This window comes from Epinephelus fuscoguttatus, linkage group LG6, assembly GCF_011397635.1.
Source record: "Epinephelus fuscoguttatus linkage group LG6, E.fuscoguttatus.final_Chr_v1".
Taxonomy (NCBI): domain Eukaryota; kingdom Metazoa; phylum Chordata; class Actinopteri; order Perciformes; family Serranidae; genus Epinephelus; species Epinephelus fuscoguttatus.
The window spans coordinates 10,238,992-10,264,455 of NC_064757.1; the positions used below are offsets into that span (position 1 = coordinate 10,238,992).

Genomic DNA, 25,464 nt, shown 5'->3' on the forward strand with positions numbered 1-25,464 from the left:
TATTTATATTTACAGTTAATCTGTCCTCAGAAACATGTATCTGCCCATAAAACATTTCTACGCATAGTTTTATTACGTCTAAATAAGATACACGCTGCCTGTAAGTGATATTTCCTTATTAGGAAACGTATATTGCGTAATGATGTCTGACGTCAGAGCAGTCACAAGACCTCGCTAGCAGAGCGGAGTGTGTGAGGCCACAGGGCAGCTGGTTCACACTTTGTTATATAGTGTCTCAGAGGCAGATCTGGCACTATGGCCGTGGAGAAGCAGCACTCACGGGTCTTTCGGAGGGTAACAGGCGACTGTTTTCTCTGATATTTTATTTTTAGATATTACGGCGCAGGAACAAAGCTAGCAGTGTCTGTATTTATTATATCAGCTGAAGGCATTGTGTATGCGTGCGTGGCGGCTGTTGTTATCGGCGGCAGTGTCTGGCTAGCTCCGCCGCACATCTCCAGCCTCGTTAGCAAGCTAGCAAGTCAACATTGTGCGCTTACACTGCCGCTAAGCTAGCAGCCCTGCTAGCTTGGCCGGTTTGTTTAGTGGGAGCTGGTGTGTAGGTGATGTTGTCCGTGCTGTCGTACGGTAGACTGGTTGCCAGAGCTGTCATTGGCGGACTTTCTCAGACAGACAGCCGCGACTACAGCCTGGTGACTGCGAGCTGCGGCTTCGGCAAGGACTTTCGTAAAGGCATCCTGAAGAAAGGGATGTGCTATGGGGACGACGCGTGCTTCATCGCCCGGCACAGATCCGCTGATGTGTTAGGTGAGTGTCTCTTTTGTTTACTGTAGGGACATTAACTAATCAATGCGGCATCACACTGTATAACATATGATGTAACGTGTAGGAGGTCAAAGGTCAGCCCCGGTGTAAGAGGGCTGAATTATTTTTTTACGCAGGTTGGATTGCACGTGCGATCTATTTACATTACATTGTTCTAGAGGCTAAAGGAAGTACCCACTGAGAGATCAGATATTTTTTACTCGAATTATTATTTGCGACACAATGCCGCATCCTCACTCTTGGTAAGATTGTACTCAAACTTCCCCTGGGTTCATATTGTGTGGAGAATTCATTCCTCATACTATCAATGCCTTAGGTTAACAACAATAACGCAGCTCGTAAAACCTAGGCATACTGAATGTAGGGTTGATTTAAATGGCTCCTCAGCACACAGAAAACTGGAATCAACCTGTCATTTAACCCTTCTGCAGGACGTTGCAGCTCTGCTTCATGTCAGTGTGCTGATGCATATGGTGTCAATCAGGACAGACAAGTAAACGTAGTAATCAGGAAATCATTTGTCCAGGCCAGGATATTTTTGGAAGGGTTTGAGTAGTTGCAAAGTTGTGTGTCTGCTTTAAGCAGGCCTGTTTCTGTGTTTTGGCACAGGCTGAGGATATGCAGAGGGCCATCCATGTATGGTCAGTCCTGGGAGTAGCAAGACTAAAGTTTCCTTTCAAGGATGGCCCAAACGACCAAAACCTCCTATGGGAACAAGTGCTCTTATTAACCTATACAGCAGACTATGTTTTCATAAAAAGATCAATGAAAGAGTTTCAATGCATTTGGGGAATCACAGATTTTATGTTTTGAAGCCAAGAGCAGTGTCGGCTCTAGCAGATTCAGCCCCTCCCAAAAAAATTGTTATTACCTTTTTATAATAATTGTATTTATTACAAACAAACAAGAGGTAATGAGAAATCAGCACACCGAAAACAACTTAGCTATCGCACAATAGTAATTTATAAGAAACAAAAGAGTTGTCTTTTTTTTCTTTTCATACTGCACCCTTGGCTGGCTTTTGCCTTTTCATTTTCTCCCACTCTAATGTTCTCCACATACGCTCCACACCACCATACTCATTAATGCTCGAGCATGTTCTGACTGTGATGATCACTCACTGATGAACACTTAAAAGTGAAATCATTGCCAGGAGAAGAGATGATACCCCTGCTACAGACAGACCATTAGCATTAGATCTTAAAATCATTTTTCCCTAGTGGTCTTTTTTTTTTTCTTTCAAAAACAAATTGTGTGTATGTGTCACCTATGTCGCCTATAAGAAGATCTAACTGTATTTAATTATTTGAAAGAACTCTTAACTTCTGTAGATGATCTTAAAAAACACTTAACACAGTTAGAGAAATGAATCAGCGACAGGTCAAAGATGAACTTCTTATCGACTGAAGCTTTTTTCTGCATTCCGTGACATTTCCTTGATTCTTGAACACGTGTCTCTTTTCTGTACTGGATGTCCTTTTTGCATCTTGGTGAAAGTGGCCATTGTTTTTCCTTATTGTGCAGCTGCATGGCCATTTCTTGCAAGATCCTCACTAGTGCGCAAGTCTGAACAATGCCAGGAATGATTATTGTCATTCTGAGTTTGTTATTACTTGACTCGTTGAAAAAATAGTTCCATTTTGGAGTTAAAAAAAGCAGCGTTATGCACAATACAGAATACTCATTAGTGAAGGAAGATGGAGTTGTTGAACTGCTATTAAGGTGAAAATGATTAATTCCAATCATTAAACAACACGTCTGTTCTCAGGTGTAGCAGATGGAGTGGGTGGCTGGCGAGACTATGGAGTAGACCCATCGCAGTTTTCAGGTACACTGATGAAGACATGTGAGAGGCTGGTAAAGGAAGGACGCTTTGTCCCCAGCAACCCAGTGGGAGTCCTCACGACCAGCTACTACGAGCTGCTTCAGAACAAAGTGCCACTGCTGGGTGAGTACAGCCACTGGAAACACAGGATCTCAGTGTTCATAGAGAGAGAGTCATGCCTACCTCCTCTTGTACTAAGTACACATTAAAGTAGACAGAAGGACCCTATTAGTGCATTACGGCACACTTGTGTGTTTATCTAGATTGATGAGTACAAGAAGACTGCCAACGTCTCCTTCTTCTCCTCAACCATTACATTACCATTGTATTCAACATGTTATTGTAGGGCTGCAGACTTGGGCACTCCTAGGTTTCCCACTCAGTGCCTCTTGCTTTGTTTAAAAGCCCACACTAAACTAATTAAGATCTATGCCTTACACTCTGCTGGACTTTACAGTTCAGCCAGTGCTTGTAGACGCATACTGTGCACGCCAATAAAACAGAATATTTTCCATGTGGCTTGGATCTGAGCACACTGTTTAGGGTTAGGTTGTTCGTTTCGCCTGTTCAGTTGAGCGGCGGCTGGATGGAGATTTTTTCATCATGAGTCAGAACAGACAAATCCCATAACGAAGTCCTGGGAATGTCCCATGTCCCGACCTACCCCTTACAGTTCACTTCCAGAATCCCTTTCCTCCTTTGCACCGCTTCCCGACAACACAGCATGCACAAACGTGTCATGTCGGCGAATAAATGTTTTGGGAACAGTTCTCTGTCTCTGCGAGTGTCAGTACTTTTCCACCCCGTTATCACATGTGCAGCAGGGGAAACAACATTGTATTGTGCTGTTCCTTCACGGCAGAGAGAATGTTCTTCAGGCCGGCAGCGTGTGTAATTGTGCTGCCGGAGAGAAAACAGAGAAAAAAAGGGAGTGAGTCACAGTGCGTGAGGGGTTTTGAAGGTTGATCCCAGAGAGCATATTTTGGTGTGCCGTATGAATCACCAGCAGGGTGTGGCTGCACACTGTCTGCCTGCTCCACCAGATCATGTTTCCCCTTTACCATCTCCCAGATGGCGGGCTCTAAAAATTCTTAAAAACCGCTACACTGACTGTGAAAGCTTGTGTACTCAGGCTAACCTCATTAATCAGTTTCCAACACTTTAGATAGGTATCTTTCCATAAAAAAGAGAAAAAATTTGAAACTTTGTTGCTGTTGACAGTCAGGAGGGAAAGACTGTTTTTAGAGGCGTACAGCTTTGTTTTCATGCGGGCATTCTATCATCGTCTTTCTATCCACTAAGCATGGTTGTAGTGATGGGCTGACAGATTTTTTTTAACAGCATCGGTTCCTTATAATTGATACATATAAGTGTATCTAACTTCCATGTTTGTAAACTTTTTCACAAACTATGGTGTCAGTTTCTCCATGACACTCCATTACAGTACATGCACATCTGACTGTGCTGCCTGCCCCACGAAACTTATATTAAAACTTCTAATCAGTGTATTACCAATCATCATGTATAAGTTTACATTTATTAAGATCAAATATTAATTTTCTGCCTTGACTGAGCATCTGACCTGCATGTACATAGGTTATATAAGCTCAATATGATGTTACAAAAATGTCACTGACCTATGATCTTTGTTCTTCGAGTGTCAAGTAACAGGCGTCCCAGTTACCTCTGAAGCCTTGTGCTGCATTCATGTGGTGTCGGAATAATCTGAAAAATATGCTTCCGATCATATTTCATGTCTCCTTTGCTCTTTGTTATCAGTATGTTGTTTAGCTCTGAGCAGTCAAATACAACACATCTTCTTTGTAGCGTCCATCAGGGATGTGTTGCTGCCAGAGCACACTGGAACGACGCGCCAACATTTTTTTTTTCCCAAGCGAGGAAATAGAGTATTCGCAGTTTACATAATCATGTTGAATTTCATCTAATTTTTTAGATCTGATGATCACTGAAGTGTATGTCATTCAAGAGAGGCAATAAAAACAAATGGAATGGTCAAAGTTGTCATCGACATGCATCAAGTAACATGCAAGGAAACATTTCCATCTACAAAGTTGCCAGTAGCTGCCAGAAACTTTAAGGTGATAGCCGTTTAGCGGCAAAAAGGATTAAAAAAATTTCTCAGTCTATAGCTGCTGACTGTAAGCTAGTAAAGATAAGGCATGCCTGCACACGGGTCATAGATGCACTCTGGTACATTAACAAATCGCACTACACTCATGGCGTCCATGTTATTTCAGCATTTCAACGTAAAGCCAATGAACACACCGTTGTTGAAAGAACAACCATCCAAGGAGGATGTGATTGCACCATTGGCCTTGTCTGGCGAAGGTTTCGACCCACGTTTGATTTAATTGCCTCTGGTTCACTCACTGTAGCAGGCAGCGTGAGCAGTAACAATGACAGTGAGTGGATGACTGGGAAAAGTCGGGTATTCATGAGCACTCCGACATGTAATAGGCTGACCTCCCAAAAAATTAGTTTTTCTTTTTCGCCCATCACTACATGGCTGTAGGCTGTAGTAGAATATAACCAAACACATCTGATCTGAATTAAAACAACACAAAATGGGCCTAAAGACTATACATTTCCAAAATATCAATTCTTTCAATACTTTTCTTGTTTCGTCATAAATGTCCTGTAGTATAGTTGTTACAACATTTGCATTTAAATTGAAAATAAATGTATATCTGTGTCTGTGTGCGTTTGCAGGCAGCAGCACGGCCTGCATTGTGGTTTTAGACCGGCAGAGTCACCAGCTGCACACAGCCAACCTGGGAGACTCAGGCTTCCTGGTGGTCCGGGGAGGGGAGGTGGTCCACCGCTCTGACGAGCAGCAGCACTACTTCAACACGCCCTTCCAGCTGTCCATCGCTCCCCCAGGAGCCGAAGGAGCCGTCCTCAGTGACAGGTGAGACACCCAGCAGGGCCGTATTTCGTACATCTGCTGCTCCACAAACATCTGAATTGTTTGGAGGCAGTACATACACAGTAGTTAATGTGACAGCTGACAGAGAGGAGAAGATGCATGTGTTCTTGCAGCAGGTGTGATAAAGCTATACACATCTTGATAACAATACAGTTCACATGGCGACATAAGAAAGGCGCTTAGTTAAAATAAACCACACTGCTGAATGTTTTGTTGCTCTTTTGTCCCTCATTGCAGCAGTGTTTTGAATGCAGCAACTGTACTGTGTTGAGCTGTAGTGTAACAGTGTGTCAGGGGCCACGTGCTGCTGTGTCTCGTTGCTGCAGTGTGCCAAGCAGCAGCACAGTAGACATCAGTAGAGTGCAGGGTGAGCGTTGGATGTAAGCCAAGCTTTCCCTCTTACCCGGGTCAAAGTCTGTGTGGGCTGAGGGACAAACCAAAGAGTCCACAGCCAATCCTGCACCAGCAGGCTCAGCCACCTTTTCACTCATTCTGTCTTGAACCAGGCAGATTATTTTGAGCCTCTTAAAAGCATTTCTAGAAAAAAGGAGAAGAACCACGGATGAACCTGAACTATAGTACGTCACTAGTAATACAGACCCAGTGTGTTTTATTTTTGATTCTTATTAACGACCTTAATTCAGTCTCATCCAACCCATCATCACTTTCAGTTGTGGATTTAATGTGGTTCTTAATATGACACTTCCTGTTTAATATGTGCATTTTAGTCATTTAGTTGAAGGATTTACTTTTTGATTTACACTGAGTGCAGCAGCAGATTAAGCTTCCAATCCTAGATCACTAACACAGCAACCAATTTAAAAGAGTGCAAGGGTCAGAACTAAAGTGCACTAATAGCATTTCATTTGACTGCAGAAATCAAGACAAAGGTTCCTTGAAAGATAAAAGATTTGGAATATGCTGATGTGGTAAGGTAGACAGTGGTACTTCTGGCAGTGATGAGCCAAAAAATTTATTTTAAGGGGTAGCTTTGCTATTTTTCAACCTGGACCCTATTTTCCCATGTTTTTGTGTCCAAGTGACTCATGGTGGCAACAGTTTTTTAAAGTGGTCCAGAACTAAGCAAGAGCAGCAGCGGAACAGGCTGCAATGGACATCGCCTTAAAGTTCTGTTTTTTGCCACTAACAGGCTCAGATTGTTGTTTTAAGTGTCCCATAACATTATGGAAAGGATCCCAACAGAGATAAACCTTTTTGTAGTAGAGGAAGATCCTTTTTGTTGAACCAGAAATGAACCCAAAATCGCTATCGCCAAACTCCCCAGACTCCATTTAACAAACAGTAATTTTATTATCATAAAACACACTTCATTTAAAGTCCACAGAAAATTAAAAAAAAATAAAACCCAAATTCCCATCTTGGTTCATCTTTGCATTGTTTCAACAATGACCAGCTCTGGTTTGGTTGAATTAATCTATTAATTCACTCAGTTAGATGTGAAAACATGCTGGCTGTATACACGTTAAAATGACTGTTTACTTAAATGGAGTCTGGTGGGTTTGGTGGTGGCAAAAGGATCCTGCTCTTGAACAGGAAAGGTCTGTCACGGTAGGGATCCTTTCCATAATGTTGCCAGACACTTATAATAACAATCTGAGCCCGTCAGTAGCAAAAACCAGCACTTTTAGTGGACGTAAATTGACAGTGCACAAATGCCCCATGTGGTTACATTGCAGCCTGTTTTACGGCTGCCAGCTACAGCACTCTCACTCAATACTGGACTGATTTCAAAAAATGGTATTCCCGTTAGTCACTTACTTTCACAAGAACAGAAAAAGTTATCCTTTAATGCTATGTTATTGCTCATTCATCTATAGTTGTCCTCGAGCACGGTGTTGAGACTTAGGCAAACATCACCTTCTCATAACATGGCTTCGAAGCCATAAGCCCATACATTTTGCCTAAGGATTATCTCCATAATTATAGTCGAAGATAAGATGATTCAGAGTTATCACTGTATAATTATCTGATGCGTTTGTCTCTGGTGGCATTTGAGAAATGGCTTTGGCTCATGGATGTGTTAAACAACGGATGATGAATCCAAACATGGCAGCTAATTCATTTCAATGACAGCTGCTCACCCAGTGCATACACCAGGGAGGTTTCTCTTATGTCCATATCTAACTGTGGGGGTGCCCTTAATGCATATGCAGTAGTGTCTTCCAATGACCCTACCTGGCTGCTGGAAATTTTTTTTACAGGCGTTCTTTCATGTGAACTGCAATTTCAGCAGTCACAGGACACAGGACAGGCTGTCCCTGAAGGCTTTGGCTCAGTGTGTGATGATGCAGCCCAGACAGTTTGTAATGAATAACATTGATGACTGGCTTGGGGTGTGCAACAGAGTAAGGGCACTTTCCAAGAAGTGAACTCGACCCTGACAGACTAAGCATACTGGGTAATATATCCTGCCTATATTTGTAGCACCCATCATCATAATGGTAGCACGTTTTATTGGGCCTGAATGTCCTATCCAAACCCCCCACCCCATGATGATTCCTTGAATTTATCCCCGTCCTGCACATGTGGTTGAGTTTCTGTTACCAAGGTTAAGTATCAGTAGCAATAAGGACTGGCACTGGCAGTGTAGCTTTTCCTTCTGCAGAGTAACCGCTGAGTATTCCTCGAGTAGAAGAGAAGCTGGGTTAGAGGTTCAGATTAATATAGCGGGTCAGATGGGACAGATTTCCTGGACGGGGGTGTAAAAAGGGAGAGGGAAGAAGCTTAAGCAGGAGGAATTAATGCGGTCACAACCTTGCTGATGCTGGTGTTGGTTTGTATTAATAGTTTACACTGTGAGACAAAACACATTTTATATCCTGAATTACTTACATTACCAAAATCATTGCACGCATTGTTCTCTGCCTTACTTTACTGTGTCTGTGACTGCAGCCCTGACGCGGCAGATAGCTCTTCCTTCGATGTCCAGCTGGGCGACATCATCCTCACCGCCACTGATGGGCTTTTTGACAACATGCCTGACTACATGATCCTACAAGAGCTGAAGAAACTCAAGGTGAGTCACACTGAGATTTAAACAGGTTTAATGGTGGAAGTGGAATTAGAAATATGCTTGGAATACCAACTTCATGTTTTTGTTCTGTAGAACTCAAACTATGAGAGCATCCAGCAGACCGCCCGGAGCATCGCAGAGCAGGCCCACGTATTGGCGTATGACCCCAACTACATGTCGCCTTTTGCACAGTTTGCCTGTGACAACGGACTGAATGTAAGAGGTAGGTGTCTCAGTTCTTGATGAAAACTGAAGCCTACGTCCCGTTGCTCCTCAAAGCTTTATCAAATAGGTGGACAATGGTACATGACATGAATATTTTTAAGGTTGAAATGTTTAAAACAATATTTTCACTCAGCAACATCCTAACAGAATGCTGTTCTTTTCTGTTAAGGAGGAAAGCCAGATGACATCACAGTGCTGCTGTCCATTGTGGCAGAATACACTGACTAGAGTTTGTGTGGAGCTGTGACAGGGGGGCATCTGCCTCTGCAGGTGATGGACTGCTTTGATTCCTGCTGGCCAGGATGAAGGACTGAGGCCAGATGCTTCCCCCGCATGTGCTGGCTCTACTCTGCCTCATCCAACCCCAGCTGACCATGACCCCCATTCCCCCCAAAAAAACTGAATAAAGGGGACTAGAGACCTGACACATCCTCTTGGCCAGGCTGCACTGTTGGCATCTTTGCAGTGTTCCAGTGCTCACTGGATAATCCCATTGCCAAGGATAAGCAGTCATTGGGCACGTTGGAGATGAGGATTCTGTCTGAGAAGGATAAGTCGTCTTTCTCTGATAGGTGGTTTGGGCCGGGAGGAAGTCGATATTCAGAGGCAGATGTAGCCAGACGGTAGGTGTCAGACCATTAAAGCGGCCCCATGCTGGGCTGCAGGAAGGGAAAGATACAGTCCACCAGTCGTGTCATGGAGGGAACTGCACAGGAAATGGCAGCATTAGGGCTCAATAAGTGGGCTGCCTTGTGCAAGCAAATGTTCCTAATGATACAGTGGTAGTTAAAAAAAAAAAAACCTTTGTCAAAGGGCCTGAAACCTTGTATGTGGGTGCAGGGAGCATATGTGTGATAGTAGGATTATGACCGGTGTGCTGTTCTGGGATGTTTTGTTAAATATTTGCAAGAAATGAGTGTATGTGACATTTCTACATCTGTGGTTAGTTTCTTAGCAGGGTGATCCAACAAGATTTCAGGAAGAAGAGCAGCAGCTGCCTTTTCCATACCAGTGCAATTCAAGTCTTGCACACATTTTGTTACTTCATGGCTGTTAAGATGAGGATTTTATAGCTCAGAAGCCTCGCCGGATATGTATCGTGTCAAATTGGTGCCCTCCCTTTAATCTCACAGCTGCTGCTGAAGTCTTGATTGTGATTACATGTGATATGTCTGTGTGTGTGTGTGTGTGTGTGTGTGTGTGTGTGTGTGTGTGTGTGTGTGTGTGTGTGTGTGTGTGTGTGTGTGTGTGTGTGATGACTGCACTCGTGCTCGTCAGTGCGTCTTTTGATACATGTAATTGGTGTTATGAAATGGATGTGAAGGCTACAGACTCCTCCATTTCCACTGGGCTGAATCGGTGTCGCAGCCTTAAACGCACAAAAGCTTAAGAAGCATATCTGAAAAAGTTCAACACAGTGGAAGTCGGTCAGGTGACCAAATGTATTTTTGTAACCTCTTTGTTCAGTGGGATTGTTAAATTTCTTTGGACTGATCGCTGCATCAGAGTAGCTTTAGAAACCGTTGCTCACAATCAGCGTTTCCTTTTTTCTCCTCTCCTTCTGCTCTACAGCTCCAACGGCACATTCATGAGTCAGGTCACTGCAGGTTTCAAAACGGTCATTATGTTTCCATTACATGATTACAGATTTGCACTCTGCATTTCCCACAACTTTTACCCAAAGTAAAAAACATTTCTTAAAATTATTTTGTGTAATGTTCTAATGATGTGCCTTGTATCAGGTGTCATTGATACTGGCAAACGTCCATAATTCCTTGAACCCCCCCATTAATGTGCCAGGTAATGGGCACAAAACCTCAAACTGTTCAGTAGCCATAAGAGTCAAAACAGCTTTCCCATCATGCCCTGCTGTCTTAACACTAGATCTTTTCACCTACAGTATGTTGAACCTTTTTTCCTCCTGAAATCTGCTTCTCTGCACTCAGTCAGGAACTTAGGAATAGTGATAAAGCCATCGCACGCTTAGAAATCCTCCCTGAGGATCTTCAGATCACTGTTTACAATCTGCACTACCTAATGGACTGTTTCCCTACTTAATCTGACACGTTCCCACTGGAAGACTGCAGTGTAAGCGATCATTGTGAAATGATGCTGATGGGCACGGAAGAGCAGTCAATGGTCAAAAATGTGAGTTTTAAGTGTTATAGCACTGAGGACAATCTAAGCAGCCTTAATGATATTACAAAGCAATTCTCCCAGTCAGATGGTACTGCCACTGTAAGCTTTGTGGTTCCTGCTTCCTGACTCATAGCTGCCCTGACACCCGTCCCTGCATCTTCCTCTTCTAAACACTTTGTTACAACCAGAGCATGTGTCTATATATATTTTGGGTGTACAGTTCAATGAAGATCTAAGCTCTGTAAAAAAAAAAAAAAAAAAAAACATTTTCAAATCTGTACAATATTTAAATAAAGAGTATAGTATTTATTATCCTGCTGTTCTTGATGAATTTGATATCGACTCAAATATGCAGTTGGCTTTATATCAGAACACTATTTGGTACATGAGTATTAAACAATACCTTGCAGAGGCGTTGTTCTTCTAGGCTGAATTCCTCCAGGGCTGTATTTTCCCATTATCACATTTAGCTCTGGATCCAGTGTTTACTTCACTGAATTGAACTGAACTGAGGCTGTTCAGGCCAGAAAAAAAAGATAATGCTTAAGAACACCTTGTACAATTTGTGCATGTGTACTCCCACATTCCTCAGACACCAGGCACACTACCAGTCACCATCAACAGATAGGTGTGGTATCGTCAAGATGAAGTAATATTTTCACAGATAAGAGCAAATAGTCTTTTTCCTCACATGCTGTGACAAGTGCATTTCACACACTGAAACTGTCATAGTAAATTCACTGACATATTCATTGAGAAATAATTATTTTAAATACATTCTCTTAGCAATTTACAACTGAACACTGTGAGTCAACACTGAAATCAATTTAAGCAAGCAAATCAACACATGAGCTATAAAACAACATACTTAAAACTGCTTAAAATACAAAGTACATCAAATACAAATTATTTTAGTTATCATTTGGACTATGTTTGACTGTTATGGCCTACTTTTGATGGCATCACAAAAGTGTGTAACAGCTCTGTTCTTAGAGTGAAGGGCTTCTTGTAAAGTCTTCCTCCACATTCTCCTCTCCGTCACTGTAACATGCCAGAACAGGCAGCCTGACAGCACAACCATCAGTGTCCTGCTCTGAAGATAAGGCCCTGAACAGGAGAGAACAGATCTACAGGGAAAAGGAGATAAAGTATGTCAAGAGTACAGTTTCAGAAATTGTGTCCTTTCTTATTTTAATTTGATTTTTCATTATTTCATTTTCATTTTTTGCAGAAGAAAAACAGGTCAATGTGAATATCCTCACTGCAATAAAAGACTGCTGCATCAAGTCTCTAGAAAACTGGTCTGACAAGACAATATTCACCTCTTAAGGAAGTGCAAACTATAGACCAAATATTTCAACAGTGAGAAACAATACCAGAACAGAAAGAACAAACTTTGGGTTTGACTGCCATTTCAACCGAAAGGTTAGATTCATCATGATGATGGACAACATAGACTGCCCATCCCTCACATCCAGTTTCCCTTTTCCTGTCTTCTTCAGTCACACCTCATATGGTGAAGTGTGACAGGACAGGCACTCTGGGCATACTTCCAGTGTAGGTCAAAGTAAAACACTTGAAGCACTTTGGCACTTCACAATGCCACCCATCCTGTCAAAACTGTAAAGCCTGCAAGCCTCAGGGAACAAGTAGAGGCCATACAGAGTTCCAAGTAAACCAGAATTACCACCTTGCGGCTGTATGCCTTTAACAACCAGTTAAGTTGCAGTTACACTTTACATCCACGGCTGTCCAAACTCATATGAAGCCATGACAGTTGCCAGTGCTTCAAATATGGGTGTTACTCCACTGGATATACGGCATGTGGATGCTTAACATCTATACATTCGGTACAGTGTCAAGGTTGGCACCCAAGATTAGTGTCACTAATTTAGTGTCTGATCAAATGTCTCTTCTCCTGTTCCTGAGTTATGGTCTTGACTAATGGCCAGAAAATATTTTTGCAGAACATTATGATGTCACAGTGAAATTGAACTTTGACCTTTTGGATTTAAAATGTCATCACTTCATCATTTTATCCTATCAGACATTTGTATGTACTTTTGTCATAATTAGTGTATGAATTCTTGAGTTATGGCCCAAAACATGTTTTGTGAGGTCACAGTGACCTTTAACCACCAAATCTAATCAGTTCATCCTTGAGTCCAAGTGGACATCCATGCCAGATTTGTGGAAATTCTCTGAATGTGTTTCTGAGATTCACAAGAATGGGACGGACAGGCAACCCAACAACACCGGCAAAGAGGCATGAAAGTAACCACCAACAGGAAGCTCTTGTTACCATGGAGGAAGCAGGAGTTGTGGTGACACTGGCACAGGCCTCATCATCTACACCGAGTCCATCAGGGTTGTCAGTCTGAGGCAGACGCAGCATGAGAGCAGGCGGGTTGATTATAGGGCTGCCCTGGCTGGAGGCTACCATCTCCATCTCAGCAGGAATACCCTGGGCCTTACTGCTGTCTGCCTTACATGAACCCACAGGTAGAACAGCGGCATCTGCACAACTGGGAACACACACAACACGCGGCAACACACAACTCTCAGCGGCAAGCTTATCATGTTTTTGGGGTTTTTTTTAGTATTTAGACCTAATGATCAGTTCCTCTGCTGGCAAAAACAGTCATGACACTGTGCAGTGTAATTGTGGTATGTGGTGCCATGTTGTATGACAGCACACTAACAGTTCTGTCCCCGTGCTGACAGCATAGTGAAGTCACAGTTTGTGTCAGTGTGATCTGACTCTGAACATGTAGATTATCACTGAGCCTGGTAAGAAGAGGTGTTGGTTATATTGGCATGTCTAGTAGAGGGGGTTAAGATAGTGTTGATGCCGTGAAATGGTGAACAAGAAGCAGAGAAAAGAAGAGAGCTACACAGAGTGGAGAGGAAATCTCACACAACACTACAACCACAAGGCTGAAAAACAGGTCATCTTTATGGACATGATTAAGAAACATTTAAATATATTGACTATACATTTGGACTTTGTGTCTTTGTTGTCTTCCATATCAAAAATTATTTTTTTAAACACTACAGATACAACAGAGTGCATTAAAAATCATATTGTTAAAATAGTACTCAGAGAGAACACTAGGTGGTGGAGGAGGTGTCTGAACAATGTGTTCAATAACCAAAATATACATTCTGACACTAAAACAGTCAAACAGAATAACAATGGTAATGAACCTGACAGTATGACCAACCTTAAAAGTTTTGATGTTGTTAAATACCTTCAGATTCCTTGAAAATATTAAAGTACATTTTGTTTATTCACCTTTACAAAGACATTCATGAACAGGGCGTGTAGCTATCAGCTGATACTGAAAGTGTCCTTAAGCACAGTAACAAAACAACCATCTGCATATAACCACACTGCATGCCATCAACCTCAGAGAAGCACCAGACCAAAAGTATAAAGAGCAGGGCTGCAGGAAGAAGAGAGCAAGATAGTTTTGAAAAGTCTCAAGACAACCTCAGGCTATTCAGATGTACTTCAAAAGGCCCCAGAGGCAGCGGACAAGCAAGTTTTGCTATGAGCATGCCATGAAAAAACAGTACTGCATCTGTCCTGAAACAGCCTGAATGATTTATGGCAAAACAAAACAAAGGTCAAGGAGTGCAGGTTGTAGTTGAATTCCTGAGCAGTGGAGACAGGAGCACTGAAGAACTGCCTGCTCATCAGGTCTCTGCTGAGTCCCAGCAGTGCACACAAGCAAACCAAGGTACAAATGACCCAGATGTTTAACGGTCATCCACCCAGAGCCCAAAGCACAGTACAACAGAGAGAGAGTTAGCAGAGCAGGACAGTGACACTGGCAGAACAGCCAAGCAAGCTGGCATAGCGGAGATGAGAGGATTACAGACTGTCACACTGACAGGCTTCTAACGTAGCCCCACATGTCCTGGACTTGCCCTATTTATCTCTGTTACAGACATAAGGCTGTCTGTTGTAACACTACGCCCTCTTAGGAAGCTAAAAACAGCCAATGAGGGCAAACTGCCTTGACTGAGTGCCAGGAGAGAAGCTCAGGTAGAGCCCTGTGGGAAGACTCAATTATAGTCTGGGATACACCGTCACAGCAGATCTGAGAAACTGGGCCCAGAAAGACTTAAGTTGTGACAAGAATGCTGCCATGTCAAAATAACAAGAAAATAAATCTTACTCCCATATGTGCATCCGTATTGATTAGATGCCAATTATTGCAGATGGGATTTAAAGAAGTGTGACTGGAGCCAGCACAGTGTTTGTTACCTGAGGATAGTAGGGGCCAGCGTCTCCGTAGGCTGAGAGGGGCCCCTGCTTTCAGAGTCTATCAGAGTAGCCAACACCACAGTAGCCTCCAGGACCACATCCTCCACGGAGAAGCACACAGGCCTGCAAACAACATTAGTGACCCACTGACAGATATCTGACAGTGTTGGAAATCTAATTATATAATTTCCTTGTATTAAAACCACCAGTATCTTGTACTGTTTTAAAACTCAGCAAAGCTGGTCAATTGGTAAAATGGCTGGTAATGTAATCAGACTCACTAGCCACAGTTAGAACAGTTGATAGAAATTTGAGGTTATCTGGTGGTAATTACACACTCAGTTTGGAGGGCCTGTGGTACAGCACCCCATGGACTGACGTTGGTTCTTGTAACTTGAGATATAAATGCCACTCAAGCTAATGATGATTGCAAGGAAACTTACTTTCCTGCAGCGGTGAAGTAGACAGACACTGGAAGGCAATGTGACTCTGCAAAGGACAGTAAACCCTGGGAAAAAAAACAGAACTGCAGCAATTTACGGGCAAAAAACTGACATATGCTTGAGTGAATCCATGTCATGACTGTGACATTTTAATAGCTGGTAATTTTGACAGTAGTGTGATGGCATGCTTGCAGTGATCAAGATAAAGAAACATATCAATGCTTGAGTAAATTGAGGCTGACTAAAACCCAAAGCCTGGCTTCTAATCCATCCAAACCCGATTTTCCAAAACCCACAGGAACAAGAGGACTAGGCTGGCTAATGAGGAGCCTCACAGCGGGGTGTCCAAGAACCATTCCAAGACATTAGGGACAAGAGTTATGGGCAACGTTAATGCAGGTCAAGTCTTATTAACCAGACTGACACAAGGACTGTTCATCCAGATTTTCAAATGACCAAGTGCTTTGTTTCTTCAAGCAAACAGAGAAGAAAGCAATTTAAATTGTGGTGTGTTAATTTAGACACTGTAAGAACTCACTTTGGATTATTCAGGAAATTACATTATATTTCTCTAAGAGCTTTCACTCAAAATATATTAAGTTTAAGATCAACTTGAGTTGAGTCAACTCTTACTTTCAAACACAAGTCGACTTGGCGTGAAAGTTAAACATTTCATAACAAACCACGCAATGAGTAGCCTATAATTTCTACAACTCATAACTTTAATTACTTTTTCTACGTAGTGGTATAATATGTGTAATTTATCTTACACTATTTTTGCTATAAAGATGAGTCACAGCACTGAGGGGAAAGTTCACATGTAAACGATACAGAGAACCAGAGAGTGCCAGGTCATTTGAGATTACAGGACCAGAAATATGACCTCGTAGACATAAAATACTCCTGGTGAGGCAGTCAGTCACTCACACACACACACACACACACACACACATACAAAGATACACATAATATTCTCATGTGACTGGATAAAAGGAGCCTCCGAAAATAACCCTGTTACCCTTAACTCCTTCAGACAGAAGGTTATGTCCGACTCCATTCCGATCTGAAAGTAGTCAAACTCGTCTGGGTGTAAGGACATCTCAGTGTACATAAACTTCAGGTGATCTGTGACAGAAGTACATCCAAGTCAAATAGTATCTGCACAACCTTTTACGTGTTCATTTAATGTGGAAGAAATAAATATGCTGTATTTGCATTATCGGATTAGGTTGTCAGATGTCTCAAAGCTGGTGCAGCACTGACTTTCAAACACTTATCCACGCCGTGGACCTAGACCAAATCACAATGTAACACTAGCTCACCATTTCCCCCCTCGTGGTAATTTCTCAGACTGACTCTCAGAGGAGTCACAGACAAAGTGATTTCCTCCTGGGACACTGGGAAATGCGTCACCATGTCACCAAGAAGCCTGCAGAGGTAGAGCAAAAACAAATGCAAACCCACACAAAATCAACCTACTGTAAGCACTGAGCAGAGAGTTTTATGTCAACTCCATGCAAGTGATGGATTACATTTTGGGCATTAATGTTTATGTTCTTGTTAGTCTGGTTGATTAAATGATTTGCTGCTGACTACGTCTAGCAGCTACCATATATCTAATTAATTTCACAGTAAATCCAGTTGTCATGAAAAGAAGAGCTTAAAGATGGATTTCTAAGCCTTCAGAGAACTACTGTAAGATAAAAAGGGTCCTACTCAATCACACGGTACTCTGAAGTTTAATTTGTTGTACATCACAGAAAGTTGAGGCTCTAACTTGAAAAGATGATACTGAGCTGCTAACCTGGCAGGAGCTTTCAGCACATTGGGACAGAGGTGTGCGGCAAACACTGCCTGCAGAGCCTCACTTTCCTGGAAACACAGGTTGTGGGTCTTAGTGATGCCTATCACACAAGCAGAGACAGGACATTTGGAGCACACTGCCACCAAGTGCTGACAATGTGCAATGCAGTGTCTGCAGCATAGAGATAATTTTTAATGTGGTACAAGAAAACTGGCTAAGTAAAGAAAAAAGGTTCAAAGTTATTAGAAGTCCATTAAAATGGATTAAAGATAATCTCCTTACAATCAAATAGGATATGTCTCTGCAAATCCTGAACCTCCCCTTCACCTGCAGCTAGCTTATAAAACAAAATGCCATGTTTCCTACCATGCCTGCAGAAAAACTGGATTGTCACTCGGTCATTGGGAGTACTGATTGATATCTGACATCGTTCCACGTTACGCTCAATTGAAGTCAAACAGCGGAACAGAGGAAGAACAGACTAAAAAACAGACAGACATGTTTTGGACAAGACTGGCATCACCATTTTAACATTTTAATCATAGAGTCTAAAAGGGAGAACATTATCATGTTGACTTCCATTACTGTCTCCTATATCCTGAAAAAATAAGTGTATCCTGTGCAGTGAGCTGTGATGTCAATTTGAGCCACAGATGAACAACCAACATGACTGATATACCTTCATGACTAATTTGCATTTGATGGTTTCACTGCTCTGCTCTGACACTGATCCCAGCCTGTAGTGCTGGAAGAACAGCGGTGAGAAGAGGAAGCATGCATATGCAGAATGAGTAGAATTCACTGATCTCAGTGCCAGCTTTGAGACAAAGAGAGAGAGAGAGATTTAGTGAAGTTGCTGCTCCTTGCTGCCATTGCCTGTAGTGAGACAGGAGGCCCAACACTAAGAAACCAATATGGAGGCTCCATTCAAAATAACATTAATTTAATAAAAAAAAATAAAGAGACAGGGGGTAAGCAGTAATACTAGTCCTCTGTAAGAATCAGTATTCCTGGCTACTCCCCTGGTTAAGAAGAATATGGTATAACTAGACACAGTTTCCCTTCCAGTTTTAGTTGGTGTCACTCACCCCTCTCACCATGGGATCCAACCACAGTTCATCACTGATCCGTGACAGGGCATGAATAGCCTTCCCAAATGCTGCAACACAACAAAATGCCACCAGAGTCCAGGGTTAGCAACATACGATGTTTACCTCTGTTCACGTTGTCTACAGGTATCAGACACTTAAATTTTATGCTTTTTAAGACCTTTTAAGATAATTTTTCATCGTTTTCTTATTCAAACATCGCAGGTAAGAATAATTTATATGTTGCTAACAGCTAAGTGCAAGCATTAAGTAGAAAGCCAGTATTAGGTTCAGTGGTAGGTTTAAGATTTGAAACAGCATAAATGTGAACTTCAACGCATAACTTGACATATTTTGACAAAAAGAAAAAAGAAGAGGGATAAATTAAAGGTTTGTGTCGATTTTAAGACTTTTAAAATCTGCAGACACCCTGTTATTACTATAACTAAGCTAGCTTTTTCTTGTAATATACAGTGGGTCAACTGCCGTCATTCTCTTCACTGTAACAACGGCTAAGTTAGCTAGTTCGATTGAAGCTAAGTTAAGCTATAATAGCTAAGCTAACGGAAGCAGTCTTTCACCATAAACTAATGTTTTGGTGGCCTCACGTAAACTGCTATGACTTATATTCTGGATACAATTTTTAAATTATTCTTCAAAGCAATTTTAACATATAGCAAGTCTTACTTAGTACTACCTTTGACACCATTTCCTTCCAGAGTACAGTTCATATTTGCTGATGACTGATGTAAAGGTCCGACGCTCACCAGGCAAACAGCGCGCGCAGCCAATGCTAACGAAGAATTCTCCAGTTTGATAGCTACATTGCTAATTAGTTTAGCTAAAAAAAAAAAAAAAAAAAAATACAATGATGTCTTACGGGCTAAGTTGGCCTGAAAAGGGTCCTAACACACAAAGTGTAAGATTTAATAATATAATTTACTAAAAGAAAATGGCCTCAAGAAGATACTTTTAAGTGCCCCAGGAATGAGTCCTAAAATACGGAAATGAGTTAGCATTTTTGCACTCTTTGCTCCCTTTTCTTGAAGTCAGTTTTATCGTTTTTTTTGTTTTTTAATGGGTATTTGGTTAGAGGTGTGAAATAAGGTCTGTGGTTAACACAAGCTTAAGAGACTTTCACGTTTTGTTCTATGGCATAAAATACTTAAAGGTAGGGTCTGGAGGATTTTCCAGTTGCTGTTTGTAAACACACATTCAAATTCGGCCCCTCCTATCAGGCTCAACTCTCCCGGGTGTACGGAGCCCGGAGGTACGGAAGAAGGCTTCACAGAAGAGGTTCAGGCAAGGCTCGCGGTCCGAGCTCACAAAAACATCAAAATACAGTTAAAGGGCAGGAGCTCTGCAAACAGAGTCACCACCACACGAGTAGAAGCCCATAGGTGATGATTAAGCAGGATTTCATTTGTGTATGTCTAAATTTTGTTTTGTTTGAAAATCCTCCAGATCCTACCTTTAAGTAAATAATATACTATGAATTTTGATGTTTCTATGTCAAAAAGGTAGATGGTAACAAGTGGCTATAAATGAGACTACATACGGTCCTCTCACCAAGCTGTGCCGAACATGCCTTTACAGTCTTGTTGTAGTGCCACAACTTGATGTGAAGTCTTGCGGCCACAGTGTAGTTTGTTTATATCCTGACATTAGCTTTGTGCATCTGGAGATTGCATTGAGGCTTCAATAATTATAACGGTGGTTTTCATTTGTTAAGATTATCTTGCTAAACAAAAGGTGTAATTGCCATAGACTTTGGTTCGCCAAAGCAATTATTTTCTGCAATAATCCAAAATCCAATGGAAAAATCCCATTGGCTTTTTGTCAAGGGAACCATGGCGATGCTAACTTCAGCCCTGGCCTACAGGGAAGTGTTATCCCTGAGGCTCTATAGTTTATTTATTGGTTTATTTAAGAGAGGAGGTGCACATAATTGAATGTTGCTGTTATTGTGCCAGAGTTAGCCAGTAGGCCTAGGTAAATGATATTCATAATAGTAAACATGATGTTACACTGTTAGGTGCAAATTAAAAGAAATAAATAATCATATTAATCTCAGCTTCAAACTGGCTCCACTAAATCATGTAAAATGTTTTCTAAAATGGAAAACACACAAGTCTCAAGTTATGTAACAGGTGGTAATGTTAGATATTTGATAATGCCAAAATAAAGGCCTGACAGCAAGAGATCAGGGACAACAGAATATCCAATAGAATATTTATTATTGTGTTTTGCTTATGCAGTCATCAGTATCATTAAAGGAACACTTTTTCCCCAAAATAATAATTAGTATATTGGTAACTCGCCCTATGTGACATTAAATTTACGAGGGAAACTTTGTGTTCTTTGCATGCCTCCACAGTGAATAAACAATTTAAAAACAGATAATTATCAAACATCTGTTTACAAACTCCCACACAACTCCTGCAGTATAATCCAGTCTCATTTATCCAGTCATAGGCCTAGTGCTTTTCAAACATTCATTTTCTCTAAATGTTGTGCTACTGTTTAAACATTTCTGCATCAAGTCTCCTGTACACATGCTTATCCAAGCACAGTGATCGTTTGCCGAATTGTTTTAATTAGTGATGTTTTAGTGAAAATGCATTTGCTTAGGATAAGGCTGGGCAATAAATAGATATGATATCAATGATATGAGACTAGATATCATCTTAGATTTTGGATATCATATATATATATAATATATATATGATCTCCAAATATATTATTGAAGTGTTGTCTTTTTTCCAGCAGTGTGATATAATTTTCTGAACCTACCAGACTATTCTAGCTGCTTTATTATTCGCCATATTATCTGTCATATAATCACATTACTGATGATTATTTATTCAGAATCTTGTGTTATTATTTTGTGAAAACAGCAATAGTCAAACCTACAATGCAGCTGAGATATCCATATTGAGGTATTTGGTCAAACATATTGTGATATTTGATTTTCTCCATACTGCTCAGTTTGTAAAAGGATGTTTTGATGTAGTTTTGCTTTTGTTTTACATGACCACCATTTACGTAAGTTACGTTTAAGTTAATCAGGATTTTTTATTCACTGTGGAGACATGCAAGAAAAACAAAGTGTTCTTCACAAATTCAGTGTAAAACAGGTTGAGTAACTGACATACAAATCGTCATTTTGTGAGTAAATATTACTCTAAGAATACATGCAAGTACATATTATGACAACTACTACAACTTGATATTCAGATAAAATATAAATATGAGGTGTACTACAGCACCAAATGCAGTGGTGCCTATAATATGTGTAGGTCTGCATAAAACTATGACAACACACAATTCTTGGTTGAGAACATTTAAAGTCATATTTGAAAATATGTGCAATAACACAACAGGTGTTGATGCAAAGATCAACACAGAGACTAACTATGAGGTAATTAATGCCTTCAAAATCGTAAAACCATCTGCAAACAAGTCTGTCATCTGTTGACTATTTTTGGAAGTATGATATCAGAATTAGCTGTGCTGCTGCGTTTCCTCTGCCCTTGAGGGTTTGATCTTGCCACATTCTTCTCTGCATCCTTTGTGAACGTACTATTTTCTCTGTGCTGATGAATCCTATACCTCCTTCTGCACGTGGGATTCTGACCTATAGGAAATACAGAACACAGCATGAGATGAATGGTAGTGGTCAAAGCTCATGTCTGAGAAACATTTAGATACACACCTGACTGAACACATGTGTGCAGCACATTGAAATAGTGCTGCTTCATCTGCTGCCTCATGTGCTCTGTACTGTAAACGTTTGCAATACTGCACAGGTAGCGTCTCTGTCCAGCTGTAAGGGCTGGATGCTGGGACAGAAACAACAACTGATGTGATTATACATGGCAGAATGACAGTAATGTACCAAAAGAAAAAAGTGTGGTTACCTGTAAGAAGGGTGCAGACATCATAGATTTGGGAATATGTATTGTCTTCATGTGCTGGCTGCCTGTAGACATGTTCACAGTTGTTCCTCTGTGCATTTCCCTCACTTGCTGACTAGATAGACATTCAAAGCCTGCCAAATGCAACATGCAGCAAAACAACACCTTATTACAGATCTGTGGTGTTGTTTAAGCAGCACATTTTAAGCATAATATTCCCTACTGGAAAATATTAATCATGTGTTTATGTAACAATAAAATTAAATATTTTAGGACAGTTTCTCTGTTGTGCATTCACATGAGCTCTTTATGTCTGTATTAGGTACTGTACTATAAAATTTTGAGGTAGCCTACTTGTACTTTGCTTGTGCTTTTGGAGTTCATACTACTTTATACTTATACTCCACTACATTTCAGAGGCAATATATTGTACTTTTAAAAAATGTATTTATTTATTTGACATAGTTACTTTTCAGAATAGGCTACCAAACAGTATATATTGTAGTTAAATGGACAGGTCACCCCAAAATCAAAAATACATATTTTTCCTCTTACCTGTAGTACCATTCATTAATCTAGATTGTTTTGTTGTAAATTGCCAAGGGTTGGAGATATTGGTTGTAGAGATGTCTGCCTTCTCTGGAATATAATGGAAATAGAAGGCACTCGGCTGTGGTGTTCAAAGCTCAAAGTATATTTAAAATACTGTGAACACTTTCATGTATGAGCTTTTTATTTCTACCAAACTACACCTGCCAAACATATCACCGCACAGAAGGAAGCGTGCATCTGCTCATGGACAAGGGGCTTATGCTCATGGCAACCCAAGTTATGTTCTCCTCATTTGAGCTGCTAGCTTAGTGGTGCTATGCGAGCTAGCTGTAGATGCACACTTTCCTCTCCGCAGTTAAACGGTTAGCGGATGTTGTTTGGTAGAAGGAAAATAGTTCCTACATGAAACTGCTCACAATGGGCCTCATTCACAAACAGTGCGTACGCAAAATCTGTGCTTAAACTGTGCGTACAATCGTTTGACGCACAAATCCAGGATTCATCAATATTTTCTTACCCGAATTTGTTCTTACTCTGCGAACAAATTTAGAACTGCCTCAGACCATGCAAATGAGGAAGGCCGAACTGACTTAGAAAATGCAAACATACCTTTTAAGTACATGCAGAGTCTATAAAACCACATTCATGAAAAAGAGATTTAATTAACATTTTTTAAAATAATTAATTTACTAATATATTGGCCAAATGGATTAAATTACCATGAAATTGACACACGTTCACCTTCATCATTGTGACAATTAAAATATTAACAATGACATGAACAGAAAAACTATCACTCCATCTGCGTGCAGATGATCTGTAATGCCGACTGCCATATCCTTAAGGCTGTGGCCCACTGGCCAGGAGGCACCCACGACTCATTTATTTTGCAAAACAGTACAGTGGGAATGCGTTTGGAGGCAGGGGCTGTGAGAAGTGGATTGCTTGTTGGTGAGCATCTTTTGTTCTAGTCTTTTATTTCAATTGTTTTAAGTTAGATTTTCAGTAAGTCTCATTCCGTTAATGTTACATTGTTTGGGTGACCGGGCATATGGCCTTAAAACATGGCTGATGACACCATATGCAAACCCTGAAATCCCTCAAGAGGTGCGCTATAATAACATGCATGCCCACACACGCGCCGTAGAGCGCACTTTTGGCATGCTTAAAGGCCGTTGGATGTGTTTGGATCAGATACGGCCGGTGGCAAACTACTTTATAGCCCTGAGAAGGTGTGCAAGATCATCCTGGCATGCTGTGTCCTCCACAATTTTACAATGACCCATGACATTCCTGTAAGATCTGGCGCCATCGCTTCTAACAAACTGTGAAATTTACTAGGCTACTTCTCTCCTCGCGTAACCGCTTCTTTCATTCATGAATCAACTCTAGGCAAGCGGTTTCCTTATATGGAGAAATGGGGGCGTGGTAGTATGCTAATTGCAGATTGCGGACACGCGCCTGTCAATTTAGAATGGTTCTGATTTACTAACATACACACGGTGGTGAGAACAAAATTGGCCGGTACACGCGTGTCATGAATCCGACGGTGATTTTGCGCAAGTACTTATTTTTTGCGGAGAGTAAGAACATTTCTGCGCAGATATTAGTGAATGAGGCCCAATGTCTGGGGATTATCTTGAGTAACCAGATCACTATTTCTGGAAAAACACATTGCTCTTTTAATTTTTGGTGCTCTCAGCACCACAAACTGAGTGCCATCTACATCTGTTATAATGGAGACAGGGCAGACATCTCTATGACTGATATCTCAAACACATGACAGTTCACACCAAAACAATCTGGACAGATAAATAGCACTACGGGTAAGAGGAAAATTAAGTACCTTTGATTTTGAGGTGAACTGTCCCTTTAAAATTAGCTCCCCCTGACCAACTACAACAGTGAAATGTTGTTACTTACATGTTAATGTATCTGTGTTTATTCAAAAATATTACATACATTTTAAATACATTTGATACTTGTACTTTTGCACTTTTATGTGAGAAGAATGTAGGACTATTACTTAATGCTGGCTTCTTTTACACAAATAATGAGACAAGACAAAGGACCATTACTCTGAGACCGAGGGGTTTAGTTCAGTGATCAGCTAGTGAGCAAACATCTACAATTGTATCTTATATAATATGCATTCAAATAATCTATTTGGCAATTCAATAATGAAAACAACAGGTTTATTGATGTCAAGTTAGCATTTAAAGGAATATTTGACTCACCATCTATGCATCTCTGGTTGGATTCTGCAGACCTTAAAAAAAAAAAAAATCAAGAATCTCACAATCTGAAAATACATAAATCCATCATCTACATTAATCCATCTAAGATTTTACCACTTAAATTGTGGTCTTACCTCATTAAGATGTGACCACTTCCATTTTTTAACAGGTTGTCTGTTTTCAGCTGCTCAACA

General features: G+C 40.9%; 3 protein-coding genes across 4 annotated transcripts; 1 reads left to right on the top strand and 2 right to left on the bottom strand.

Annotated features, from left to right (window-relative positions):
- The first annotated feature begins 172 nt into the window (after positions 1 to 172).
- pptc7a (protein phosphatase targeting COQ7 a) lies at positions 173 to 10,737 on the top strand. Its single transcript, XM_049578951.1, has 6 exons — positions 173 to 768; positions 2,555 to 2,734; positions 5,342 to 5,540; positions 8,472 to 8,595; positions 8,686 to 8,815; positions 8,987 to 10,737. The coding sequence occupies exons 1-6, from the start codon at positions 567 to 569 to the stop codon at positions 9,043 to 9,045; spliced, it is 894 nt and encodes a 297-aa protein (XP_049434908.1). The 5' UTR covers positions 173 to 566; the 3' UTR covers positions 9,046 to 10,737.
- Positions 10,738 to 11,199: 462 nt separating this feature from the next.
- rad9b (RAD9 checkpoint clamp component B) lies at positions 11,200 to 19,368 on the bottom strand. Of its 2 annotated transcripts, XM_049578949.1 has the most exons (11): positions 19,262 to 19,368; positions 18,565 to 18,635; positions 18,156 to 18,293; positions 17,843 to 17,957; positions 17,477 to 17,576; positions 16,995 to 17,101; positions 16,691 to 16,797; positions 15,673 to 15,737; positions 15,230 to 15,352; positions 13,259 to 13,481; positions 11,200 to 12,083 (listed from the first exon to the last, which is right to left on the bottom strand). In XM_049578949.1, the coding sequence occupies exons 1-11, from the start codon at positions 19,293 to 19,295 to the stop codon at positions 11,946 to 11,948; spliced, it is 1,221 nt and encodes a 406-aa protein (XP_049434906.1). In that variant the 5' UTR covers positions 19,296 to 19,368; the 3' UTR covers positions 11,200 to 11,945. The 2 variants fall into 2 exon arrangements, with proteins under 2 accessions (XP_049434906.1, XP_049434905.1); XM_049578948.1 differs by having other exon boundaries at positions 11,941 to 13,481.
- Positions 19,369 to 21,722: 2,354 nt separating this feature from the next.
- Positions 21,723 to 22,556, bottom strand: LOC125890512 (protein FAM216A-like). Its single transcript, XM_049579186.1, has 3 exons — positions 22,485 to 22,556; positions 22,280 to 22,406; positions 21,723 to 22,201 (listed from the first exon to the last, which is right to left on the bottom strand). The coding sequence occupies exons 1-3, from the start codon at positions 22,554 to 22,556 to the stop codon at positions 22,032 to 22,034; spliced, it is 369 nt and encodes a 122-aa protein (XP_049435143.1). The 3' UTR covers positions 21,723 to 22,031.
- Positions 22,557 to 25,464: the final 2,908 nt, after the last annotated feature.